General features: G+C 52.8%; 7 protein-coding genes across 7 annotated transcripts; 3 read left to right on the forward strand and 4 right to left on the reverse strand.

The window, feature by feature from the left end:
* Positions 1–1289: 1289 nt before the first annotated feature.
* Positions 1290–6884, forward strand: pld3 (phospholipase D; the record flags this gene model as incomplete). Its single annotated transcript, XM_056938682.1, has 3 exons — positions 1290–6655; positions 6748–6816; positions 6878–6884. 3 exons carry the CDS (start codon positions 1290–1292, stop codon positions 6882–6884), a joined length of 5442 nt encoding a protein of 1813 aa, XP_056786059.1.
* Positions 6885–8019: 1135 nt separating this feature from the next.
* On the reverse strand, positions 8020–9675 carry N7539_009088 (uncharacterized protein; the record flags this gene model as incomplete). Its single annotated transcript, XM_056938683.1, has 1 exon — positions 8020–9675. The coding sequence occupies one exon, from the start codon at positions 9673–9675 to the stop codon at positions 8020–8022; it is 1656 nt and encodes a 551-aa protein (XP_056786060.1).
* A 2748-nt stretch (positions 9676–12423) lies between these two features.
* On the forward strand, positions 12424–15440 carry orlA (putative alpha,alpha-trehalose-phosphate synthase subunit Tps2; the record flags this gene model as incomplete). The annotated part of the gene is made up of 3 exons (XM_056938684.1): positions 12424–12843; positions 12943–15196; positions 15274–15440. 3 exons carry the CDS (start codon positions 12424–12426, stop codon positions 15438–15440), a joined length of 2841 nt encoding a protein of 946 aa, XP_056786061.1.
* A 1560-nt stretch (positions 15441–17000) lies between these two features.
* N7539_009090 (uncharacterized protein) lies at positions 17001–17707 on the reverse strand (the record flags this gene model as incomplete). Its single annotated transcript, XM_056938685.1, has 3 exons — positions 17001–17119; positions 17332–17482; positions 17639–17707. 3 exons carry the CDS (start codon positions 17705–17707, stop codon positions 17001–17003), a joined length of 339 nt encoding a protein of 112 aa, XP_056786062.1.
* A 472-nt stretch (positions 17708–18179) lies between these two features.
* On the forward strand, positions 18180–19646 carry N7539_009091 (putative MFS monocarboxylate transporter; the record flags this gene model as incomplete). Its single annotated transcript, XM_056938686.1, has 1 exon — positions 18180–19646. The coding sequence occupies one exon, from the start codon at positions 18180–18182 to the stop codon at positions 19644–19646; it is 1467 nt and encodes a 488-aa protein (XP_056786063.1).
* Positions 19647–20347: 701 nt separating this feature from the next.
* On the reverse strand, positions 20348–21486 carry N7539_009092 (PDGFA associated 1 family protein; the record flags this gene model as incomplete). Its single annotated transcript, XM_056938687.1, has 4 exons — positions 20348–20657; positions 20720–21081; positions 21262–21329; positions 21438–21486. 4 exons carry the CDS (start codon positions 21484–21486, stop codon positions 20348–20350), a joined length of 789 nt encoding a protein of 262 aa, XP_056786064.1.
* Positions 21487–22684: 1198 nt separating this feature from the next.
* On the reverse strand, positions 22685–23973 carry N7539_009093 (unc-50 family protein; the record flags this gene model as incomplete). The annotated part of the gene is made up of 4 exons (XM_056938688.1): positions 22685–23349; positions 23493–23496; positions 23564–23672; positions 23846–23973. Coding segments are annotated over 4 exons (906 nt in total), but the record flags the coding sequence as incomplete, so codon positions are not given.
* Positions 23974–25345: the final 1372 nt, after the last annotated feature.

Raw genomic sequence — 25345 nt, forward strand, 5'->3', positions numbered from 1 at the left:
AGGCAACATCGAAGGACCCAGTATCTGCAACCCTGCAGAAATCTTGAAATCAACATCAAAGACGAGAATACATGGATATTCCATTGGGCAGGTACTCTATGTACCAGTAATAAGACCAACGACAAGTACCTATTTTCAAGCGTCAATGTTTAGGTGGTATATTTGACCAGGATTGCCTGCAAAAACAAGGTATTTTCTATGCGTATATTCGGCATTTGTTCCCGAGTCAGTCGCAGCGACCCCGCACCAATTGTGTGACCACTCAGTGGTCAACTGATGGAATGCTACCCGTAGAATAGATATGTTTAATTAGAGGGTCGGAGTCTCTATACAGCTGCCTAAGTATGAGGAAATTGTTTCCTCTTACTGGATATTTCTTACCTACGCCTCGCCCCAGACCATTCTGCTCTTACAACAGTGGGAAGGAAAGATGATCTTCCACTTTAACATAGACATCAAGTAAATCGAGCTGCCTCCGCTTGGAGACACTCCCATGTAGTAAAACTATCACCAATGTACGTTAGCCGCCGTAGCGCGGACTCGGTTCCCACCATCACCCCAACATGTCTGTGGGACGAAAGCACATGACTTCCAAAGTTCTATTGTTCCAGAACAAGGAACTCTGTACCTTGCAAATGTTTTTTTCTCTATTTTGATGCCAGAGTAGTTATTTGCAGATCTTGCATTGACCTGACCCTTTTTTTTTCATTTTTTTTGTTTCCAGTTTTTTGGGCTACATATGTCCTCGATGGAAGATCGACCCCTTTCACAATTATTGATACAGAAAAGAAATCTCAGCCAACACCACTGGCCAATTTTCAACCGAGCTGCAAAAAAGAACAATTCCCCTTTTTTAAAAGATGCGCAGCTAAAAATTGCTGGGAATACCGTATACGATACAATACCCAATCGTCACCCACTTCTTGGCTGGCTTGGCGGGTCTTCTCCAGTCGGAGAGTGTGAAAAGAGCGGAGACGCTCCACTGCGGTCGCAACTTACTCAACTAAGCTCAAATCAACTTACCAGAGATAATTACCAACTCACCCCCGAGCGGAACTCCTGAAGCGCCGAGACACGTGCGGGCAATGTCCTTTTCACCTCTTGTTCAAATCATCTCTGACAATATGCTGCGCCTGCAAGTCTAGAATGACAGCCAGGTAGACAATTCGACTTGGATTTTCCCCGGGCAGTTATTGATTCCCACATGTACGTATTGCCCTTTTCTCTGAAAACTTGGTCTACCAACTTCCCCTTGAACCACGGCTAACGACGATTTCGCAAGCTTCAGCATGGCCGACGCTCAAATACCGCCGTCCCACGAGCAGACCGCGGACGGCGGAGCGCAAAGCGAGAAGAGCTTAAAGTCCGAGACAGGCCTCGCATCCGGCGGCCCAAAGCTGGCTTCGTCCTTTCCCTCCCCTACCGATTCCTCCCGACTCGCTTTTCTCAAACAGCATCCGCCGGCGGATGTCGTCCAGACCGGCGCGAACCAGACTGGAGAAGAGATGCGGTCATCGGGAGGAGCTGTCGACCCGAACGAAGAGGCCCAACCTTTGACCCCGGGCTTCAACTCGCTCCCGAGCAATCATCCCTCCCCTCGAAGTCGGCAGCCAAACAATGACAGAGCCTCGTCGGTGACCCGCAATACTCATCAGCCCTCGCTGGGCGGACTGTCGCCGTCATCTCGTACGCCGAGTGTCCAGTTCCGCGACACCGACAATGAAGCCCCTGACGCACATACCCCACAGGGTCCGTCCCGACCCTCTTCGGTGCATGGAGACGATGGAGAGCAACCACGGGGCAGATCATTCATGACAAGACTCAAGTCTCTAGCCGGATCTCAGCCGTTTACATCCCATTCACGGTCCGCCAGCGGAGCGACCATTGGGGATGTGAGACCGGTACAACAATCAGACTTGATCACACCGGGCTCGGAGCGTGGTGAATTCCGCTTCCCGGAAACGCTGACTGAGGAAGGGAGCGATGTGGATGCCGATGCAGAGGAAAGTGGAGGCGAGCAGCAGTCTGGACGCCCAAGACGGAAAAGATATCTACGTCGTCGTCGACAGACGGACGAGGAGACTGGAAATCGAACCGCGCCCACGACGCCCAGAGCGACCCGCCGGCCTTCCTTCCACTTTTCGTCCTCATTCGCGCCTTTCGAAAACTACCGGACCAACCTCTTTCCTCGCAGAGCCAGCACGAATGATTTCATCCCCCAACCTCGCGAAGGTGTATCCGAGGACGAGGGTCGTGCCCAGCTGAGTAGGCGCAAAATGACCAGCCGCGGATTCTCGTACATGGGCCGACACCAAAATAATGGTACCAACAATGGGACACAGGATGAGAGTTATCGGCCCAGCCAACTGAGACGCATGACTGGGTTAGGGGGTCCTTCAGACAACAATGAGAGTTTGACAGCGACGTGGAGACGTCATCGAAATGAACGAGGCACCAGTGCGAGTGCCCAGCGTTGGAGACAGATCAAAGCTGGTCTTAAACTGATCGGTCAACGACGCAGGCCCGAGAACGCCGTCGATACCAAAAAGTCCGCAGAACTACTAGCAGAGCTTTCGTCTGCAGTGCCTGCTGCCTTGATTTTGGCCAGCGCGTTTCAACGGGACGAACACGGAAGCAAACGGATCCCAATTCTTCTCGAGCAACTCAAAGTCCGTGTTACGGACAGCCGGATCGACTCCCACTCAGGTGATCGTCATTTGGTCTTCCGCATTGAACTGGAGTATGGAAGCGGCATGACACGCATGAAGTGGATTATTTTCCGAACATTGAGAGATTTCGCCAACTTGCATCTCAAATACAAGCTTCATCTGGGAACGCAAAAATACATCCAATTACGAACAAGCGAGAACAGTCCAAGCCTCCCGCGTTTCCCACGAAGTGCCTTCCCGTACATGCGCGGAGTTCGTGGATTGGAAAGCGAATTCGAAGACGAAGAGGAAGACGGAGCATATGAGACTGAGGCCCCTAGTGGGACTGAAAGAACTCCCAAGAAGAAGGGCAAGGGCCCGCAGACCCCGCGCAGACCGTCGCAGGGTCTTTTGCGAAGGATGTCTAGCATTGTCAACCAAGAAGGAGGCGAACCGGGTGCTGGTGCTTCGTCGACACTTGACGGAGCTGGAGGGCGGCGGGAAACGTATCCTGAAAGGCAACGGAAGAAGCTCGAGTTGTACCTACAAAAGATGATTAGATTCCTGATCTTCCGTGCGGATAGTAATCGTCTTTGCAAGTTCCTTGAGCTCTCCGCGCTTGGCGTGCGTCTCGCAGCTGAAGGCAGCTACCATGGCAAAGAGGGATTCCTCATCATTCAATCCTCCAAGGGTCTTGATTTCCGTCGCGCTCTTACGCCGGCACTCATCAAGAAACGACACTCGCCCAAGTGGTTCCTTGTCCGCCACAGCTACGTGGTGTGTGTCGATTCACCCGAAGAGATGAATATTTACGATGTCTTCTTGATCGACGCGCATTTCAAGATGCAAACGCAGAAGATGAGTCTGCGGAATCAAAAGGCGAAGGATCTGGCAAAGTCAGCCAAAGAGTCGGCGCGGCATCCTCAGCACCACACCCTTCGACTTCAAAATTCCGAACGCAAGCTGAAATTGCTGGCTCGGAATGAACGCCAACTGCTGCAATTCGAGGAATCAATTCGATTCATGGCGGAGAATACACCGTGGATGCAGCCGAATCGATTCGACAGTTTTGCTCCGGTGCGTCAAAAGTGCTTTGCGCAATGGCTGGTCGATGGTCGAGACCACATGTGGGTGGTGTCGAGAGCCATCAACCAGGCGAAGGATGTTATTTACATTCACGACTGGTGGCTGAGCCCAGAGCTGTACATGCGTCGTCCCGCGGCCATCAGCCAAAAGTGGCGTCTGGACCGTCTGCTACAGAAGAAAGCTCGGGAGGGCGTCAAGGTCTTTGTGATCATGTACCGCAACATCAACTCTGCGATTCCAATCGACTCAGAATATTCCAAATTTTCGCTCCTCGAACTTCACCCAAACATCTTTGTCCAAAGATCTCCCAACCAGTTCCGCCAGAACACGTTCTTCTGGGCGCACCACGAAAAACTTTGCCTTATCGACCACACTCTGGCTTTCGTGGGAGGGATTGATCTGTGTTTCGGCCGCTGGGACACGCCTCAGCATTCTCTGACTGATGACAAGCCTACTGGCTTTGAAACCACGGAAATGCCCAAAGATGCCGACCACTGCCAGCTGTGGCCTGGAAAGGATTACTCTAACCCTCGCATCCAAGATTTCTACGACCTCGACAAGCCTTACGAGGAGATGTACGATCGTTCTGTGGTACCTCGTATGCCCTGGCATGATATTTCCATGCACGTCGTTGGGCAGCCGGCGCGAGATTTGACGCGTCACTTTGTACAGCGTTGGAACTACATTCTCCGCCAACGAAAGCCGACTCGACCGACACCCTTCCTTCTTCCTCCCCCGGATTTCAATCCGGCTGACCTGGAAGCCCTGGGTCTGGATGGAACTTGCGAGGTTCAGATTCTCCGTTCCAGCAGCATGTGGTCCACAGGTACACCCGACGTCACTGAGCACAGTATCATGAATGCCTACGTCAAGATGATTGAAGAATCTGAGCACTTTGTCTATATTGAGAATCAGTTCTTCATTAGTACATGCGAGATTGACGGCAGAAAGATTGAGAATCTGATTGGCGACGCTCTGGTGGAGAGAATTGTTCGCGCGGCCAAGAATGAGGAGGCCTGGCGTGCGGTGATCGTGATTCCGCTGATTCCTGGTTTCCAGAACACCGTGGATAGCGAGGGCGGTACTAGTGTGCGTCTGATCATGCAATGCCAGTACCGTAGTATCTGCCGCGGCGACACTTCGATCTTCGGACGCCTCCGCGCGCTAGGCATTGAGCCCGAGGACTACATTCAATTCTTCAGTCTGCGAACATGGGGCAAGATCGGCTCGCAGAAGCAATTGGTGACTGAGCAACTGTACATTCACGCCAAGTGTATGGTTGTGGATGATCGTGCTGCTATTATTGGATCTGCGAACATCAACGAACGTTCGATGCTGGGATCGCGTGATTCAGAAGTCGCCGCCATCGTCCGAGACACTGATATGATTTCGTCCACCATGGCTGGCAAGCCGTATCTTGTTGGTCGATTCCCGCACACCCTGCGTATGCGGTTGATGCGAGAGCATATTGGTATTGATGTGGACGAGCTTTTGGAGCATGACATTTCCACCGAGGAGGAACTCCGCAAGATTCAGGTCGCCGAAGAAGGCCCACAGCCGGCCCAGCGCCGAGAGCGTCGCGAATCCGAGTCGTCCATTATTGAACGACAGGATGAGCGAGAAATGATGGAGCGTCGTCACCGTGTACAAGATGAGTTCCTCTCGCGATCGGAGAATATGCACAGCTTCAACCATGACGTCGACTGGGAGCAGGGCAAGAATCCCAATCTCAAGAGCAACCGACGTCTCACTGCAGACCCACGTGTGACCGATAACCAAAGCCATCAGAAGGATGTCGATGGCGAAGGCGTTGATCACCTGACGGAGGCGCAGAAGGCTGGATTGGGAGTGGCTCGTGATTCTCAGATGACCCCGGATGGCAAGGAATACCTGGTCTCGCCTATTGCCTCTGAAGGCAGGGGTACTCTTGAGCAACCGAAGCGTGTTTCCCAGCGAAAGCCCTCGCAGGCCACATCCACCAGCAATGGTGGGAAGCCTAGCGTGACATTTGACACGAGTCGCGATTCAGACCCGAGCACCAACTCGGAAACTCTGGGTCAGCGACATGCCACATCTGACCCTCTCAGCCGCGAAACCTGTGTTGGGTCCGGGGGTGGCTTGGGCGTGAGCAAGGAGACGCAGGAAGACTCTGCATATGGGGACCCTCATATTCCCGAGCTGAAGCGCATCTTTGTCGACAAGGACTGCATGCGAGATCCTGTCAACGATGCCTTTTATTTGGATACGTGGCAAGCCCTGGCGGAAAAGAACACCAAGATCTACCGCTCTGTATTCCGATGCATGCCCGACAGCGAGGTCAAGAGCTGGAAGGAATACAAGGAGTACGCTGCGTATGGCGAGCGTTTTGCAGAGATGCAGAGCCAGTCAGCGGGTAAGCCTGGTGCCGCGGCCTCCTCCGCCACGCAGAAACCGAACGGTGTTTCCAGTGTCGAAGGCCAAGCGAACGGCTCAACTTCGCCTCTCACTAGTGTCAAGTCCGAAGGCTTTGGCAGTGAACTCAAGAGTGGGGGTGGCCCAACTGTCGACGAGAAGATTGGACTATCCAAGGCCGCCACCGAGCCGGCTGAGCTTGTCGTTTCACCAGGGACGGAGACCATGTCCCCCACAGACGAGAAACCATCGAAGGTGACAACCGAGCCTCAAATACCCAACCCTGCCACCAACGAGGATGGCCGTACCGCCGAAGACTCGGAGAAACCCCGTACCAACTCGGGTCCTGTCGATTACTCCGAGGCTATCAACTTGAACTCGGCTTCGCAGTCTCGCCGACGTCGACGACGCGCCACCACTATTGGATCCAAGGGCGGCATTCATGCGTCAGAAGATGTGTTGGATAAAACACGAGCGGAAGATCTTTTGAACAAGGTTCAAGGTCATTTGATCATGTGGCCTTACGACTGGTATGTCGATGCTGTGCTAGGCTTTCCCCCCCTCAACAAATGCTCGGAAGTGATTGCTAACCCTTGGGGGGTTTTTTCTCCACCAACATTAGGCTTGAGAAGGAAGAACAAGGTGGAAACTGGCTATACGCTCTGGACCAAATCTCGCCTTTGGAAATTTAGTAAGTTGCGACTCTCATTTTCGGGCTGTGCTTATTGATGATGGCTAACGCTCTTTCGCAGCAATTAATCTTCTTGTAAACAATCATATCCGCCTGCTCATCGGATACCCATTTCCCTTACCCATTACCCAATTTTCCCACAGATAATGCGTACAAGCAAATTGGCATGCTCTTTGTGTTGGTTTCTAGGCCCCCCTCTCCATGTAATCCGCCAGGGGTACCCGGTCATATTTTCACCAAGTGCATTTTTCTCCACGACATAGTTCCTGCGAGCTCCTTCTTACTATCAGCCCATTACAATGTTTGAATTTTCTTCTCGTTCGATTTTGCATCGTAATCGCGGTATCAGCTCACGTGTTTGTCCGGGCGTTGGTATTCTTTCTGTAGTCTGTAGTCTGTGCTCTGTACTCTGTACTGTGACAGCATCATATCTGTGTAGACTTCGGACCGACAACAATATTTCACAATCTTATCGATTGAACGTTTTGAAATCAAGTTACTTGCGTAGATACCTACGTTGCAGGGGAATTAGAAAGGCAGGAGATGGTTGGGCTGTTGGGCTGTGGGGGTGGTGCTGGTGCTGGGGTGTTGGATATTTCATGGTGGTGACTGCTGACTGCTTTATACTTGTGGTGATAGTCAGACTGTGTTGTTTGTTAGCTTTGGAGTTACTGAGTTGTGACTTTGTGGTTTGGACAACTGTAGATGTAGTCTGTAGACTGTAGGCTGTAGGCTGTACATGGGTATCGTGTCGTAGATGATGGTATAGTACAAAGAGAGAGAGAGAGAGAGAGAGAGAGAGAGAGAGAGAGAGAAAGCGATCCGCCCAAAGAAAGGAGAGTGAGACAGAGAGGAAAAGAGAACCAATTCATATACTCATCTCCATCTCCATCCCCATCCACATTTCCATCCCCATCTCACCGAACAATTCTCCCCCTCATCGTCTCAAACCCATCAAACTTCGCCCGCAAGGCCGTTCCCAAGATCGTCCGGGTCGCCGTACCAACGATCCTCCCATTCCCACCCTCAGCCACAACTCCCCTCCCGATCTCGAGCAATCCTAATCCCAGTCCCAATCCCAATCCCAATCCAGAGCGCAGTTCCCCACCGAACTTTCCAAGCCAGGATCGAGATGGAGATCCAGATCCAGATTCACTGGATCCCACCCCCACGCCCAAGCCTTTTTCCTCCCCCTCCCACGTATCACAGCCCAAGCCCTTTTTCCTTCCCCTCCCACGTATCACAGCCCATTCGCAACTGGTCATACGCCGTCGCAAAGACGTTCTGAATCTGGGACGTGCGCGCACAGGACCGTCCAAGATCATTCATGAAGTGCGTTGGATCTTGGACGCAGAGTCGTTGAGTTGCGGGGATGTTGCCGCGGGTGGCGGCCGTGCGTTTTGTAGAGAGGAGGGATCGTTGGCCGCGGAGAGCGGCGGCGTAGTCTTGGTATTGATTCTTGGTTGAGGCTGGGGCTGGAGTCGGGTTCGATGATTGGGAAGGAGGAGATTGTGGAGAAGGAGGAGGAGGAGGAGGAGGAGGAGTGTTTTGAGCGTTGAAAAACCGGGGCGGATCCACTGCCACGCCGGTGGTTTTGAAATCGATTTGTTTGCCATATAATTTGAGGAATGCGAGGAATTGATCGCCTAGACGGTGGGGACCGGGGAATTGACCGTGATTAAGTTTGCTGAATGCGACGAGAAGCATGAGGAGGGCGCCCGGGCTGATTCCTGTGCCCGTGCCCGGTGCAGTAGGCTTGTTGCCATCAGGTTGGGATCCAATTAATCCGTGGGCCTCGAGGAGGGTACGTGCGCTGGTGTATAGTGGTGCTAGAGATGGATATTCGACGAGATAGTCTTGAATATACTCGGTTAGGGCTGGAATGCCCTCTCCGCAATGGAATTGTAACAGTAGGCCCGTGGGACGATGACGAGCTCTCAGGACAAGACCGGATGAGTGTGATAAGTGGATCAGATCTGGACTGCGATCCTTCGTTACAGGGGGCGATGAAGATTGGTATTGAAAATCGGCGGTATCTCGCAACTTTTCCTCCACCCGCCGGAGTAACGCTAGATGCGCGTCCCGGATCTGTGGGCGATGTGGACTCGGCCGGCGAGTTCGATCCGGTGATCGGGATTCATCTTTGACGGGAAGGAGGAAGTCGAGATTGGAATGCGCCAGCGCTAGACCTGTGCGACGAGAGCCGAAGAGAAGAGGGGGCGACGGCACAACCGTCTCTAGTAATGAGCTGATTTCGCGACTGAGACGGGTAATTGTGTCTTGCTCTTCTGGGGTTGGTTTCATGTAGTGGTGCAAGGCGAGAATCTCTGCGTTCAGATATGTTGAAGCATCGCGGTATATGCTTGCTCCAGTCGTCTCTTCTGTCGTCGGAAGATATTTCAACCATGGTGCTTGGCTAAGATCGCTCGGATCTTTTGCTCCTATTGATCGAATAGCAGGAGCATGACCTGGAGACAATAATGGCAACGTGGCTTCCGCTTTGGAATTCGGCACTTGTGACCGCGATCGTGGGGACCGCTTTGAAGATGGTGCGGTGGTCTGGTCGGCCGAGGCTTCTTGGGAGATACGTGCGGGTGGTGACTCCAATTGAAGAGGGGATGGCGGCTGATATCCTGCGCGGTTCTCGGGCGGGATATACGGTCTGAAGAGTCCGGGGGGGTCCTGTCGAGAGTAGACTTTGCGGATCAGGCGGGCACGATTGGAGGCGCGATGAGCCTCCAAGGTCTTGCGCAGACTGTTGGTGTGGATATCTTCATTTTGGGTAGGAGGCGATTGAGCCTGAGTGCGACGGGTAATTTTTGAGGAGAGGCGAGCAGGTTGTCGTGGTGCTAGTCGCATCGCCGGTGGATGTGGTGAGGCGATCAGACAATGGGTGGGGAAGAGTGAGGCAGATAGAAAGAGAGAGAGAGAGAGAGAGAGAGAGACGAGGATGAAGGACGTGTATGACGGAGATTCAATGTCGATGTATGTCTATCGCTTTGGACGGCGGGTTGCACAAGAAGGGGAAAAAAGCTGGAGTCTGATAAGAATATCGATAAGGATAGCGGCTGTGATGCTGATAAGGACCAGGACACACAATTTGGAGAACCTTACTGGGGTTTGCACGGGCAGCCTGGCCCCGACCCACTTGTTGTTTGTCCACCAATGACAAGGGACCCTTCTACTGCTGCGATGATCATAAGGGATGTCACTGGCTACGCTAGTCCCGGTATGGAAAGAGGGGGCTGATCCCCGAATAAAGTTGGTGCTAGTCAGGTGATAAGCTTGTTGCCCGAGGCTGCCTGAGGCTGACAGGCTGAGGCATGCCGATCTCACCGGGAACGGGTCCTGTTCGTTCTTGGCACGTCACTCGATTGATCTGCGAGAATTCAACTGGACGTTGGCCCACGTAGCTGGTTTTGGGACGGCGTGAAATCAGGGACGGCGCGCCCAAATTGATTATCTGGTAATGACTTCAGTGCATGGTCATTATGGGAGCTCGAGGGCCGAGACGGGGGTGACCCAGAAGAGAGGAAGAGTGTTGTTCAAGGGCTTAGCAGAGCCTTCAGCCTAGTGCCCCTGTCTAGTATCTACTGTAATGTCTACTGTAGTGTCTACTACTGTCTACTGTGCTAGTAGTCGTTGTTTTTCTGGTCTAGTACTGCGAGACCCCAAGTGTCTTGGTCGCGCATGGTCTTTTAATTTGTTGCGGTTCACGCATTACCACATCTTCTGTATCTGTATGGCTGATGCAGGGATTGGGGGGGTCAGTCGCTCACTCTCTACAGAGCTGACATTTCAAAGGAGTTCAGCGGACAAGAACTTACGATTGCACCCCTGAACTACGAGGTAATAGGTATTGGGCTCCTCCTAAAGATCAGACTATGGGTCCATGGCTGAATATCGATCCGACAACACAGCCAAGAAGAACCGCGAGACTATCCACGCCGAAAGACGCTATTGAGTCTTAGAAACCGCCCGCGCCGGACCGGTTCGACGAGGTTCGAGGTCCACCCAGCCTCCAGCGCTCTCCAGCTGGGGGACACTCTATGTTTAGGAACAGAGTCGCCGAGTGAGTGTCCGTATATAAGACACGGGACTGGGGGGGGGGCACGACCGTCCTGTCCAGGATTTAAAGGAGAAGGATCTAGGTCCACTGAGCACTGAAAAGTATGACCTTATGCTCGAGGATGGGTCGAGGCGGTGATAACAGATTGATCTATAGCTGGATGACAGTCATCCTCCCGCATTTCTCTTTCTGCGAGGTAGCCCACGGAGTCCACGAGTGATATATGTCCCAGCACTATGACCGTCGAGGCAGGGGGGAATCTAGAACACGCCCTCCGACGAGATGCCACGATAGGTGCATTGAGTGACTTCAATGGTGTTAGTAGCTACTGCTAGTAGTTACGTACGAACTATAAGTTACCTACTACAGGGTTGACACTGGAAAATATGGGTGTTCAGTTGTACATTGCTCCATATCTTCTCCGATGATCACCTGGTCCGTCTAGAATCTTCGAGTCGTCCCGTTTTCCACGTCGACTCGGCCTCGTTCCCTCTTCACCGTTTCCCCCCACTTCGTTTTCGGCGTGTCTGCCACCCTATCAACTACTTCCCTCGAATCGCCCCTCCGATGGGCCCTGGATGAGCCTGGAATCAGGGGCAACTGCAGACCCGAAATCACCAGCATGACGTAGATCTGAAGACATGGGCTCCAGCCATCTCAGGACCCTCCTCCCGCCTCCATCAGCTCTCAGGGTACTAGAGGTGGCCCCCGGTGACGAACCAACGAGCCACCCTGGCAGAGAAGAAAAGAGGAACAAGCCTGGGAGCCCACTCCGTGGTAAACAAAACCACTGGCAGGGAGGCACAAAGAGAGAGAGAGAGAGAGAGAGAGCGCGCGAGAGAGAGAGAGAGAGCGCGCAACAGAGCAAAGCAAAAAGATTTCCTGTTTCGGCATGGCGCTCTGATTCACCGCTTGCCCCTCCAACGGTCCAACCGCCTTTCTGGCATCTCCCCTCGTTTCATTTACGGACAAAAGAACCTGTTCTGGACTCTGCCATGAGATCCTGTCGCAGAAGTATTGGGTCACTTTCCTAAAACACTCAACGCCAATTCTTTTCTCTTCTCATCTACTCTTCTGCCACCCCGTTCTCCTCCCAACCCGCTGTCTCGAAACTGGGACTGGCCTCATTCCTCTGCCATATTACCCGGTGCAATCGTTCACGAAGAGTTCGCGCGCCCATAGTTCCGCTTCCAGTGTCGATCCAACCCCTCGACGCCCGTGCTCCTCCTCCTCCCTCCCCCCCCAAAACACCCCTCCGTCTTCCTCCGAGGTATGCTACAAAAAACGTTCAGTGTGCATGATTTTCCCCAAATGCCACTGAATGTACCTCGAAAAACCAGAAACCCAATCTTCATTCTGAAGGAGGCAACCCGCGAGGCGTAGATCGCTGAGAATTCCCCAGACTAACCGTCGATCCCGAGGACCCTCGTTCCAGGTAAATCGCCTCCGGAAGTAACGTACGACAGAAAGTGAACCACCCGTCCTGCATCGCCAGATCTCTCACCCGAAACTCCCACCCCAGCAATTACTACGAAAGCATGTCCGATGAAGGGAACTCGGCCCATGTGCCGGACGGGCAACCAGACCCCGTCATTGTCGGACCGGGTCTGAAGGCATTCAAAGAAGAAGCTTACCAGGAAGCCACCAATGCGACTCCCAGCTTGCCGGCCGATAAGAAGAACCCGACCGATGATGATGCACCCTCTTACTTTGCCAACATCCCCGGCGTCAAGGCCGAGGCCCTCGACACAACCCAGACACGGTCGCAACCCCGAAGGAGAAAGATGTCTTCGGGAGAGGAACTCTTGCGACGACTGAGTCTCACGGGCGACGCATCGCCCATCCTACCGGAGCTGGATCCCCGTTCACAACATCCGGGGTTGAAATTGAGCGGCCGATTGATCAGTGCCGCCTTCTGCATCCCTTACAAAGTCCAACATAAGGCGGGCTCCGATTGGGTACGTGGGTGACTGTCACATGAAGATACGACAAGAAGAAGAAGACCCAAAGACATAAAGCTTCGCGTATGCTAACAATTCGGTCTGCGTGGATGACAGGAGCTCAAACCGCGGTCCGGAACATCGGCCCTCTTCGACTCTTTCAAACATCTGGCCTCAAAGGAGACCCAATGGTCCCACACTTTAGTCGGATGGACGGGAGAGGTCGAGCCCATCCTGGACACGAAAATCCCTCTTCAGCAAGCCGTCGCAAACGCCGCCGCGAAGCTCCCCACCAATGCTACGGCCGCGGGTCCCATGGGCATCAACAAGGCGGCGGCCCCGATCCCCGTCAACGTCAGCCAACATCCTCCGTCCAACCCGCTGATCGATGGCATCAGCGTGGAGAAAGCGGAGCGGGAGCGACTGGATCAGCAGTTGGCCTCAAGTCAGTACGGCCGCATCCTGCCGGTCTGGCTCTCTGACGAGTCCGAGGAGCCTCATGATAGCATTCTCCTCAAAGACCAAGGCCGGTGGCGGAGATACGCGGAGCGGGAACTATACCCTCTTCTGCATTATAAGCAGCACGGTCCGACCGATGGACGGTCGGAGCAGCGCTGGTGGGCCGACTACACCCGCCTGAATCAACTGTTTGCGGATCGCATTGCCGCAGACTATCAGGAAGGGGACGTGGTTTGGATCCACGACTATCATCTCTTCTTGCTTCCCAGCCTGCTGCGCCAGCGTATCCCGAACATCTATATCGGCTTCTACTTGCATTCCCCGTTTCCCAGTAGTGAGTTTGTGCGCTGTCTGGCCAAGCGCAAGGAGGTTCTGACGGGCGTCTTGGGCGCCAACATGATTGGATTCCAGACCTTCTCCTATTCTCGTCACTTCTCTTCCTGCTGCACCCGTGTCTTGGGCTTCGAGTCCAATTCCGCGGGCGTGGATGCTTACGGTGCCCACGTCGCCGTGGATGTGTTCCCCATTGGCATCGACGCGCAGGCCATCCAAAAGGCCGCATTTGGAGAGCCTGGTCTGGAGAAGACGGTGGAGGGCATTCGCAAGTTGTACGCTGGAAAGAAGATCATCGTGGGTCGTGACCGTCTTGATAGTGTGCGCGGTGTCGCCCAGAAGCTGCAGGCCTTTGAGATCTTCCTGGAGAGATATCCGGAGTGGCGGGAGAAGGTCGTTCTCATTCAAGTGACGAGCCCCACCAGCGTGGAGGAAGAAAAGGAGGATCCGGAGAATAAGATCGCGGGTCAGATTGCCAACTTGGTTTCCACGATTAATGGTCGCTTCGGTTCTCTCAGCTTCTCGCCGGTTCAGTACTACCCCCAGTACCTGTCCCAGCAGGAGTACTTTGCTCTTCTGCGAGTCGCCGATGTCGGACTCATCACCACTGTGCGTGACGGCATGAACACCACGAGTCTCGAATACATTGTCTGTCAACAAAACAACCACAGCCCTCTGATTCTGTCCGAGTTCTCCGGTACCGCGGGCACTCTGCCCAGCGCCCTTCACATTAACCCCTGGGATCTGGTGGGAGTTGCGGGCGCTATTGACAAAGCCCTCAAGATGCCTGTCGACCAGCGCAAGGACCAGCATCTGAAGCTGTACAAGCATGTGATCACGAATACCATCAGCACCTGGTCGCTCATGTTCCTCCACCGCCTTCTCACCAACCTCTCCTCCTTTGACCAGTCTGTAGCCACCCCGGCTCTGGATCGTGGGAAACTGCTGAAGCAGTACCGCAAGGCGCGGAAGCGTCTGTTCATGTTCGACTACGACGGTACTCTCACCCCGATTGTGAAGGACCCCCAGGCCGCCATTCCTTCAGACCGCGTCCTGCGTACTCTGAAGACGTTGTCTGCGGATCCCCGCAACGCCGTCTGGATCATCAGTGGTCGCGATCAGGCCTTCCTGGATGAGTGGATGGGTCACTTGCCCGAACTTGGTCTAAGTGCTGAGCACGGATGCTTCATTCGCCAGCCCCGATCCGAGGACTGGGAGAACCTGGCGGAGCGAAGTGACATGGGTTGGCAAAAGGAGGTGATTGAAGTGTTCCAGCACTATACGGAGCGCACGCAGGGATCGTTTATTGAACGTAAACGGGTGGCTCTCACCTGGCACTACCGCCGAGCCGATCCGGAGTACGGTGCTTTCCAGGCTCGGGAATGTCGCAAGGCCTTGGAGGACACTGTGGCCAAGAAGTGGAACGTGGAAGTCATGGCTGGCAAGGCCAACCTGGAAGTTCGCCCTACCTTTGTCAACAAGGGCTTCATCGCCACACGGTTGGTGAATGAGTATGGATCGGAACCGGGCGATGCTCCCGAGTTTATCTTGTGCTTGGGAGATGACTTTACTGATGAAGGTATGTAACCTCATTTGAAGAGAATAGCGGTTTGAAAAAGGCCGGAAGATGTTTGACTAACCACCCCGGCTCCCTAGACATGTTCCGTGCGCTTCAAAAATTCAACCTCCCTCAAGATCACGTCTACTCGGTCACGGTGGGAGCCAGCTCCAAGCAGACGGATGCGAGCTGGCACTTGCTTGAGCCGGCTGATGTAATTGGCACTCTTCAAATGCTCAACAGCACCTCGTACCAAGATCGTTAGGACACGGTCTGGGGTCGCCATCGAATTGACCTCTCCACGGGGCTGATATCATGATCTGGCTCTGTATGTGAAAGAAGCAAGTTCGCTCTGTCAACTATTGCTCCGAATTTTTGAAAGATTTTGCTTTCTTTTTTGTGGGGCGTGTTACACTCTTGTTTTGGATGCTTCCTTTTCCCAACGTATAGCATAATGATTTTCTTCCTTTCTTCCTTTCTTCTTTATTTTCCCCTTGCTTCCAGCCATACTAGTGTTGGTTTGTATTACACCGGCTTGAATTGGATTGTTGAAATGTTTTGAGCGTCATTTGATATTAAGAGCAGTGATGTGTGTGTGTGTGTATGTGTGCGTGTCTGAATGCTAGATCTCCTACCACCGGTGTGACCCGATGTCCTGGCATTCCATGACTTCATCTTTTTTAAAAACAAAATATCGTGAACAAATTTGTTCTTCGTCCCTTTCCCACGAAGGCAAAGCTTCGCAGGAGTCCGGAGATTCTTGGTCTACAGTGAAATGAACCCGTTGTATACAGACACACCCTGACCCATTTGAACGTCTGAAACGAAGATCTAGCCCATCTTCTTCTGTCCTCGATCTCTTTGATTTCACCCTCCTCAATTTAGATCCCCGGAAACTACCTACCATATGCACCTCGAGGCGCAGGTGGAGCCGTGTATTTTCTGGTAGATGGTAGATGGTAGATGGTAGATATACGGGACTACGGGTAGCAGCTGTCGCTGTCCCTTGGGCACAAATGCGCATATACACGTAGTGACTGTGATCCAAGTCCCGTTTACGCAGTCCGTTGAGTACTTGCCCTGGCCTTGGGCATATCGAATGTAATATATGGGTGGGTCAGACAGTACACAGTATAGTACACAGTATAGTACACAGTATAGTACACAGTATAGTACACAGTATAGTACACAGTATAGTACACAGTATAGTACACAGTATAGTACACAGTATAGTACACAGTATAGTACACAGTATAGTACACAGTACAGAGTGTAGAGTGAAGAGTGTAGAGTGTAGAGTCTTGACTAGAGTTGTGTTAGTCATGATGCCGCGGGCCGCAATACCCGTTGCAGTTGGCGCTTGGCAGTGCCGCAGTGCCGCACTCCCTTTGAGGGATTGGGAGTCGAGGTGCAGGTGCAGGTGCAGGTGCAGGTGCAGGTGCAAGGTGACTTGAGATGGGGATTCGTGTAGTAGAGTAGATCACTAAGGTACAGTCAAGGAGTAACTTGGTAGAGTATTATGAAGAATGATCTTTCACTAGTATTACTACTACGATACTACCTACTACCAGTACCTGGACTAGGTAGTAGGTAGTAGGTACTGTACTCGTGGTATCAGAGTAGGATCATCAGTGATACTTGTACTGTGCTTAGGCTTTAGCTCAGGTTGTAAAGAGATTGTAAGGAGATGGTCGTGGCAGTGGTCGTGGCAGCGGTAACTGATCTGACTTTTGTTTTCGTCCATCTCGCTTCAACTCCGATGGATGACGAATAGAATACTACCGAGTCGGCGAGGACCGAGTGGTCTTTGCTTTCTACGATCATTTTAGGGTTCCTGGCTACTTTTAGATGACGATGACCTATACCCACTACCAGTACCTGGGTAGTAGTAGTAGTAGTAGTAGTAGTAGTAGTAGTAGTAGTAGTAGTAGTAGTAGTACTTCACTAGCCTACCAACTCATCACCTCAGAGTTGTCTCTTTCCCTCCGATCTCGGCCATCTCTCCGAATGTTCATCAAGACAAGTAGCCCTCTCCTACCATCAACCACCAGTAAAGTAGTCCTACTTGAGGTCCCCAAGCAAATGCCCATCGAATGTACTTCTCAAGCACGATCGGCCTTTATCCCGGACAGCCCCCCACCTCTCTCGCCTCTCACCAGTCCGATTGGCGGGTCGTGAGCGGGCTTTGGGGGTTCGGGCGTGAGAAAGCGCACGGGGGAGAAAGTGGGCTCCGGGGATGGTGTTGACTCGAAGGTGCAGCCATTCGATGACTCGCCTTTTCTCGTTGCGGAGAATATGAGGGAGTAGCTAGTCGGAGCTTACTACCTCAGGTGAGTCGTGAGTCGTGACTAATAGGAGGAGCGGCCAAGGATGTCCAATTCTGATGATCAACACACCCCGACGGAACAACCTACCATACCAACCGACCTGACTGACTGTCACTGATCCATTTCACTGACTCACCGAAACGAGTGGGAGGATCTCAATACGAACATCGCAGGAGAAGAACGGGCCGCTTTTGCCGTCTGCCATGGTTTGCAAGGAGTATAAAGGCATTTGTCATCAGGGATCAGCGGACTGTTGGGATATTTCTGGAGTCTTGAGGTGAGACGGTAGTAACACTTCAGGTCTGTACATGCTACATACTCAATACTGTATATACCACATACTGCGCTGGACCTGTGAAGAGTTTGTTCCCTCTCTGCGTTGGTCCTGTCTTCTTTCCTCGTGACTGACACTTCTTGTCTAGGATTGATTGTGGAAATTTGCTCTAGGAGCACACTTTTTTTTTGTCTTTGGGTCTTTGGCTCACTTTCTGCTCTTTCGAGAGTTTTGTCAACTTGTCGGCATTTGTTAGTAGTACTGCGATACTGATCCAGTACCCTGGTTGCTACTGCTGCTGCTATCGAGCCCAAGACAGTCATTTTCCCACGTTGGCATCCTTGATATCTCTTTGATATACCAGCTGGCCATCCGAAATCGGACCTAGGGTTCACAGTGAATGATGGAACCTTTGGAAGAAAAAACCCGTTCTCCCTACCTCGATCATCACGACCCCGGCGCTCTTGAAGCCAATCTCCCAGCACACGAGCAGCATATCTCCGGGGACGACGATGGAGATTCTTCGACGCTGGACAGCGCCGAGGTGACTTCACCCCGTCACCACACCCATCACGCCCAGAATGAAATCGCCCACATCCCCAGCAACGCTGAAAGTGTCCTGACCCGGACCCTCTCCGTGGTCCGTACACGAGAATCAGGCAAAGACCTGGGTCCTCCACCCGACGGCGGCTTCACGGCCTGGCTGCAAGCCGCCCTGGGCCACATGATCATCTTCAACACCTGGGGCTATATCAACAGCTTCGGCGTTTTCCAGACCTACTACACCGAAACGCTTCAGCGACCTCCCTCCGACATCTCCTGGGTCGGCAGTATCCAGATCTTCCTGCTCTTCTTCATCGGGACGTTTTCCGGCCGCGCCACCGATGCTGGATACTTCCGATTCACCATCACCATCGGGGCTGTCCTCGAGGTCTTTTCCATCTTCATGACCTCTCTCTGCACCCAGTACTGGCAATTATTCCTGGCGCAGGGTCTGGGCCAGGGCATCGGATGCGGACTGATGTTCGTGCCCACGCTCGCTTTGATCTCGACGTATTTCCAGAAACGGCGCGGCATCGCCATTGGCATCTGCGCGAGCGGTTCAGCCACGGGCGGCTTGGTCTTTCCCGCGGTAGTCCGACGTCTGTTACCCAGCATTGGATATGCATGGACCATGCGCACCCTGGGGTTCATCTCGCTCGCGACGCTGGTCCCGTGTCTGATTCTGCTGAAGCAGCGTCTCCCCCCGCGAACCACGGGCCCTGTTCTCGAGCTCGGCGCGTTCCGCGAACTGCCCTACCTCCTCTTTGCGGTGGGCATGTTCCTGAACTTCTGCGGCCTCTACGTCGGATTCTACTACGTCGGCAGTTTCAGCCGCGACATCATCGGCGCCACCGAGTCCATCTCCATCGACCTTCTCCTGGTGATGAACGGCGTCGGAGTCGTCGGTCGACTCGTCCCCAATCTCCTCGCCGATCAAGTCACGGGCCCGCTGAATCTTCTCATCCCATTCAGTGCGGCGACCGCCATCGTCGCCTACTGCTGGGCCGCCGTGTCGGATCTCTCGGGCCTGTGGGCGTTCGCAGCCGTCTACGGCATCTTCGCAGCGGGCATCCAGTCGCTGTTCCCCGCGACGCTGAGCACGCTGACGACCGACCTGAAGAAGATCGGCGTGCGCATGGGCATGGTGATGAGTGTGGTGGGGGTGGCGGCGCTGGTCGGGTCGCCCATTGCCGGGGCATTGGTGCAGCGTGATAAGGGGGGGTATTTGTATGCGCAGATGTTTGCGGGGAGTACCATGTTGGCGGGGATGATGACTTTGGTGGCGGCGAGATGGGTGAAGGTGGGGATGCGTGTTGTTCGTGTCTAGATCGATGGTTGAGACGGGGACAAAAATTAATAAAAATTAACGGGAAAGCGCGGGAACTTTGTAGAAGAGAAACGGCTGGTGGCCCAGATGGAGTATGTGTTGTATATCATGAATCATCCCTGCATAGCGAGATGAAACGTTTCAAATATCATGTCATGACTTGCTGATCGAGGGAATTCTACGTGGACGTGGGATCCAGATTGTTCTCTGATCCTGCAAACTCAACATCATACCCACGGCACAATAACTTATATCTACGAGCTACGAGCTACAAGCTACAAGCTACAAGCTAGTAAAACCAAACAGCCATCAACAACTTAACCCAACAGGCCCGTATCCATACTCTGGAAAAGCGTCAAAAAAGGCCGACAGGGCTCCCACGTTTGATACCTCCACTCCACCACGAGCCCGATCCATCGGCCCCTCAATCAGTCACTGGGCACTAGGTAGGTACTACTAGAGCTGGTAGGACTAGGCTGAGTAGGCTCTATGGCCATCGTATAACGCGTGGACCGTGACGAGCAACGTCTAAAACTCATGACCAGGCGTTGTCACGGACACTCCTCTCCTTGTTTGATAGTTTCTTGACGATTATAGACCTCAATCAAAAAATCTAAAATCGCAATCGTAATCGTGGGCCGGCAATTGAAAATGTCAATTCATCATATAAAATTCATCATCGTTCTTCTTGCCCCTTCCCCCTATTTCTTTCCCTTCTTGGCTTTACCCAACGCGGCCTGTCTCAACTTATCTTCTCGCTCCTTGATCAGCGCCGCCTTGGCCCTCAGCTGCTCGTCCTTCTCCTCCTTCTCCGCCAACTTTCTCAACCGCTCCGCCTCCCGCTGCTCCCGAATGACCGCCAACCGCGCCAAATCCGCCTTGGCCTCGTCCGTCTTGCCCTCTGCATGAAGCTTCAGATATCGCTCTCTCGCCTGCTGCGCCTCAATCGCCTCGCGCTCTCGACGAGACAGCTGCGACGGATCCTTGACCACCTTCTTCGCCCCCGCACCGCTAGCACCAGCACCAGCACCAGCACCAGCACCAGCACCAGACCCACTCTCAGCCGTGCTCACGGGCTTGGCAGCCTGAGATCGAGATTTCGCGCTGTGATTAGGGTTCGCAGGCAGATCGTGCTCGTCTTCTGAGGCGGACCCGTCGGAGTCGTCGCTGTCAGAGGGGGCAGGTCGCCTGGTTGCGCGGGGGCTTTGCCTCGGCGAGCGATGGCGGCTTGCTTTTTAGCCTTTGCGGCGGCGCGGCGAGCTTCGCGGCTTAAATTGTCGTTGGCGGAGTCGGTCTGCGTGGTGGAACCGGGGACACCGGCGATGGTTGTTGGGGTATTGTCGTTGTCGTTGTCGTCAGAGGAGGACTCCTCCTCAGAGTCTTCTTCCGACGAGGATTCTTCTTCGCTGGAGGAGGGGATTCCATCGTCTTTTTCCTGGATGAGGACAAAGTGTTGGACAATGTTAGTTGGGGAGGGAAATTTGAGATAATCCAAAAGTAGGTTCGTCTAGCCAGGCCTCCTGAGCGCCTCGCTCTACCGGGGTCGCAGCTTCTTCTTGTATGTTGCCTCCTCCAGGCCTTTGCAAAAGGGAACTTGGGAGAGACTGGAACGTACGCGCCAAAGACTGACGGGATTGCCATCTTTGTCCGTCGGTTGTAGATCACGACTGAACTTTTTGCCGCCTGAAGGAAACCAAGGAGAAAGTACTTGTCAGCTCGTGTCCGAATCATCTCCAAGCCCACACTGGACTCTTGGTTGCCCCCCCCCCCCCCCATCGATCAATCACATACCTCCTCGAGTCGGCTTTGAGAACTTTCCTCCACGACCGCGGGGTGCCATTTTTTTTTTGAGAGAGTATGGAGTGGAAAGAAAAAAGTAAAAAATAAAACAAGAGATAGATGGGTATTGTATGTTGCGAGTGATCAAGACAGATACAGCAGGTATCGCGCTGGGGCCGTATCCGGGTTAAACGGTGGAATCGAACAGGAAATAAGTCGGCTGCGTGCAGTTGAGCGGCAAGTTGTCTTGGTCTTGTCTGGTCTCCGAGGCTGTCACGTAGAAGAGGACAGGGTTGGGCAGTTCCAGGTGGACAATTCAATAGACGAAAGGTCGGAAAGACGCGAGTAGTGACTGTTGCCAAAACGAATACCTCCAGATTGAGTCACGATGCGAAGAGCGGAGCAAACAAACGGACTCAGGCACGCGCGATTTAACACTCGTGCCACTCGTGACTCGACACCGCAAAAGAGAAAATGGAGGGGCAAAAAGTGGGGGTGGGCTGCGATCACCATTTTAGTTCCTGAAATGGGGTCGGATTGTCAGATGCACTGCAGAGTACAGACTCAGAGTGACATCCAGAAATGGTCATGGCATTTGAAGCGTGGCGTGATGAGCAACTCTATCACTATAGGAGATCTTCAATGGAGTCATGGCCACCCAACAAATTCATGCCTTATAAATGCCTTATACCTGGTATCTGCCATTCTGGTCAAGACGGTCGCGGGGCGGTCCACAGCGCGAACTGGTCAGTTGCCCCGAGCTTGGCACGTGAGGCTGGATCGAAGGAGAGTGGACGTAGTCAACCGGGTTTACACCCAGCAGAGGCGCATCGACCAGCAGACAGATGAAGCAGGACTTGGCTGGAAAGATATACCCAACGTAACGCTTAATCAGGGCAGACAACGGACTATAAAGCAATTAGGCTCCGAGTCGAAGAACAATATCCATAGAGAGAATGTGAAAACCCAAGTAATGTTGAATCCATATACAGCCGCTACTGAGTCGCAAAAAATGCAAGCATTCATCTCGTCAAATGCAATGCCAGGTCAAAACAATGACCCGTGCCGAGAAGGATCAATGAGGATGGGGGAAAACAGATACACCAAGAAAAAAAAGATGGAAAAAAAAGGGCAAAGTCACACATAAAGTCCGGTAGAACCGAGTCCAGCCCTGCAAACCCAGTCAAGCAAAGGAGGACGAATCTGGGGAAACACATCAAGAGAAGAAAAGAGAATCGAAGGATCAGCCTTGTATGGCTTCAAGGCTTGGAGTGCGGGATACCCCAAAACAACCACTCCACACTGTGGGCTCGCATGACGACGCTCCATCCCACAATGAGACTGAGCATCCACAGGGCGGCAAAAATCGAGATGGGCAGCAACAAGAGCTCCGTGTTATGCAAGAAGGGCAATGCGTTGTATCCCAAAAAGAGGATGTAGGTGTAATAGATCAGGGCAGAGAGATAGAGCGAGTTGCCCAGAAACGTGCCCAAGAAATCACTCGGCGAGCGAGTCAGCAATGGGAGAAGGAGGAATTGCACCACATAGAGATGCAGGTAGAGGGAAAAGAATGCTCGATTGGATACGTCGAAGCAGTATCCAAATTCCAGTTGGTCCTTCTCACCCGGTTGGACAAACAGGCCCTGGGCGGCACCACGCCGACGCGCACGAAATTGGCGAACGCCCTTGAGCGAGGCAGCCGCACCATTGGGCCCGAACAGCTTCCCAATGGCAAAGTATCCGATGGTGGAGATCAGAAGCGAGGATCCGATAAAGTGGAGGAAGATGAAGTTGAATGAAAGATGCATGATGGTGCCGAAAGATGGGTAGTATGCCAGGCCCCAGGCGATGGCGGTGAGAAGGAGGAGGAAAGAGAGAAGGTATGTGAATGAGGGATCGGGGCGATGCCATGTGTTTTTCGTTTCTAGACGGAAGTGCCTGTGTTAGATCATGTCTCGGGTCTCGGGATATGAGGTCATGACAATGCGGGTGTTGCGATGCGAAGGCAGGACGAGACAGATCAAGTCAAATGCAGAGACGGAAAGAGCGCAATACTGGAGGACTCACGTTTCTAAAGATGAGGAAGTTCAAGTCAGCGTTGAGTCAGGCCAGACAAATGGGGCAAGAATCAAAATGACGGATCTTACATGGTAGTATATGGATTTGAAGACCTTCTTGGGCGCAATCACCAACGTTGTCATTTCCCAGATTGCCATTTCAAAGTCCATCTGGGGAAACTTGAAGAGTCTGGACAGTGGACACAGTATATTGTCAGCATCGCAGTTTCCGACAAGTGTATAGCATGGAAGCATCTATTTTCAGCTTCCATTCTTTCTCCCTCCCTCCCTCTCTCTCCCTCTCTCTCTCTCTCTCTCTCTCTCTCTCTCTCTCTCTCTCTCTCTCTCCCTCTCGCTGCTTACCTTTTGAAGAATCGCGGCATGCGCATGTTCGTTCCGCGGCTAGGAGTCGCCCCAAATTGGGCAGGGCCCGCATGTTGACGGGGTACAGAAATGTGTGGATTCATGCTGGGATCTTGATCCTCCTGACAGTCTAAGATCAAGATCAATCAGACTCTCAAAAGCCGGGGTATCATAAATGCTCGGGCTGGGCGTGGCTTTGGCGGCCAGATTGGAAGGGCTCCGTCCCTTCGGCGACGTGTCGGTCGGTTATGTCATCGGTCATGATCACGTGAGTAGTACAGTGGTAGTATGAGGTCGACGCTGTCGACTGCCACCTGAAGCAGCTCAGGCTTGCTATGTACTTGTGGGAGTAGTGTGTAGTGTATACTGTGTAGTGTATACTGTTCAGTAACTTCAGTGTACACATATGAAACCTTAAGAAAGAGGCAGAGAGATGGTAGATCCTATTGCATTGAGCAGAATGAGAAAGGAAGAAGTTACAACATCTCACACGACAAATGAGCTTCCCAGCTGCACGCGCTCTCAGACGATAACCAAGAAAACACGCCGGCATGACACCCTGCTCTCTGTTCAATGCGGCCAATCTCCGTTCCTGCATTTTCATTAGGGCTGATAGTCCTATTTCCTTACCTTCTTGTCACCATTCAATAGTAGGGCTTAGCTTTCCACCGTCTCAGTAGCCGCCTTTTGACTTTCCTCGGTAAAAATCCTGAGCCATGCTAGCTAGAGAAATGAATCTGCGGACGTGAAAATGACACTTGCAGACTCTGAGGAATCTATGATTCAAAGCCAAAGCAAGGCAGGTCTTGGTAACTGAGAGAGTAGATAACTCTGAATCTCGAGATGGTGTGGAGCTCGATCGTCAGTGCTAGTGGCGGGAGGACGAGTCGTGAAGCCAGTTGCCCAGGCGTACCTGAGCCTCCTCCTAAATTCCTCCCATCTTCACATTCACCGTGGGAACAACACCTGAGAGAACGAGTGCAGAGCAGGTCAGGTGGGCAGAATGTCTAATCACCTCCAAAATCGAGTCAGGGCGATAGGCAATGCCATGAGTAGTTGAGGACATGAGGAACATTATGACTCGAACGCTTCCATCTCTTGCAATTGGGGCGACTGACGATCACGAGAAATGACCAGATTAATTTTCACGGGCTCTCCACAGTCCACACCTTTGGCCATTGACCCGCCGCCAGCAGTTTGACTAGTCGATACTCAATTGACTCGATGAAGACGGTAGTGGGTAGTCGGTACAACTACTGTAGCCCTTGTCATCAAGACTGACTGATGTAGGTACAACAGCTATATAGAGAGCCGGGGCTCGAAGCAGACACGACGGTAGATGATGCATCACATTCCAGGTCCAGATGGAGATGAAAAGTACAAGATCCGTGCCACAGATGCCGACTCCCGTGTTCCGCCTAGCCATCCCCAGAGAATGGAGGATTTTACCTCAAGACCGAATTGATCCGATTGTTATCTATCAGAATACAGCAAGCGTTC

The sequence above is a fragment of the Penicillium diatomitis genome (genome assembly GCF_028827545.1).
Source record: "Penicillium diatomitis strain IBT 30728 chromosome Unknown utg000015l_segment0_segment0, whole genome shotgun sequence".
Lineage (NCBI taxonomy): Eukaryota > Fungi > Ascomycota > Eurotiomycetes > Eurotiales > Aspergillaceae > Penicillium > Penicillium diatomitis.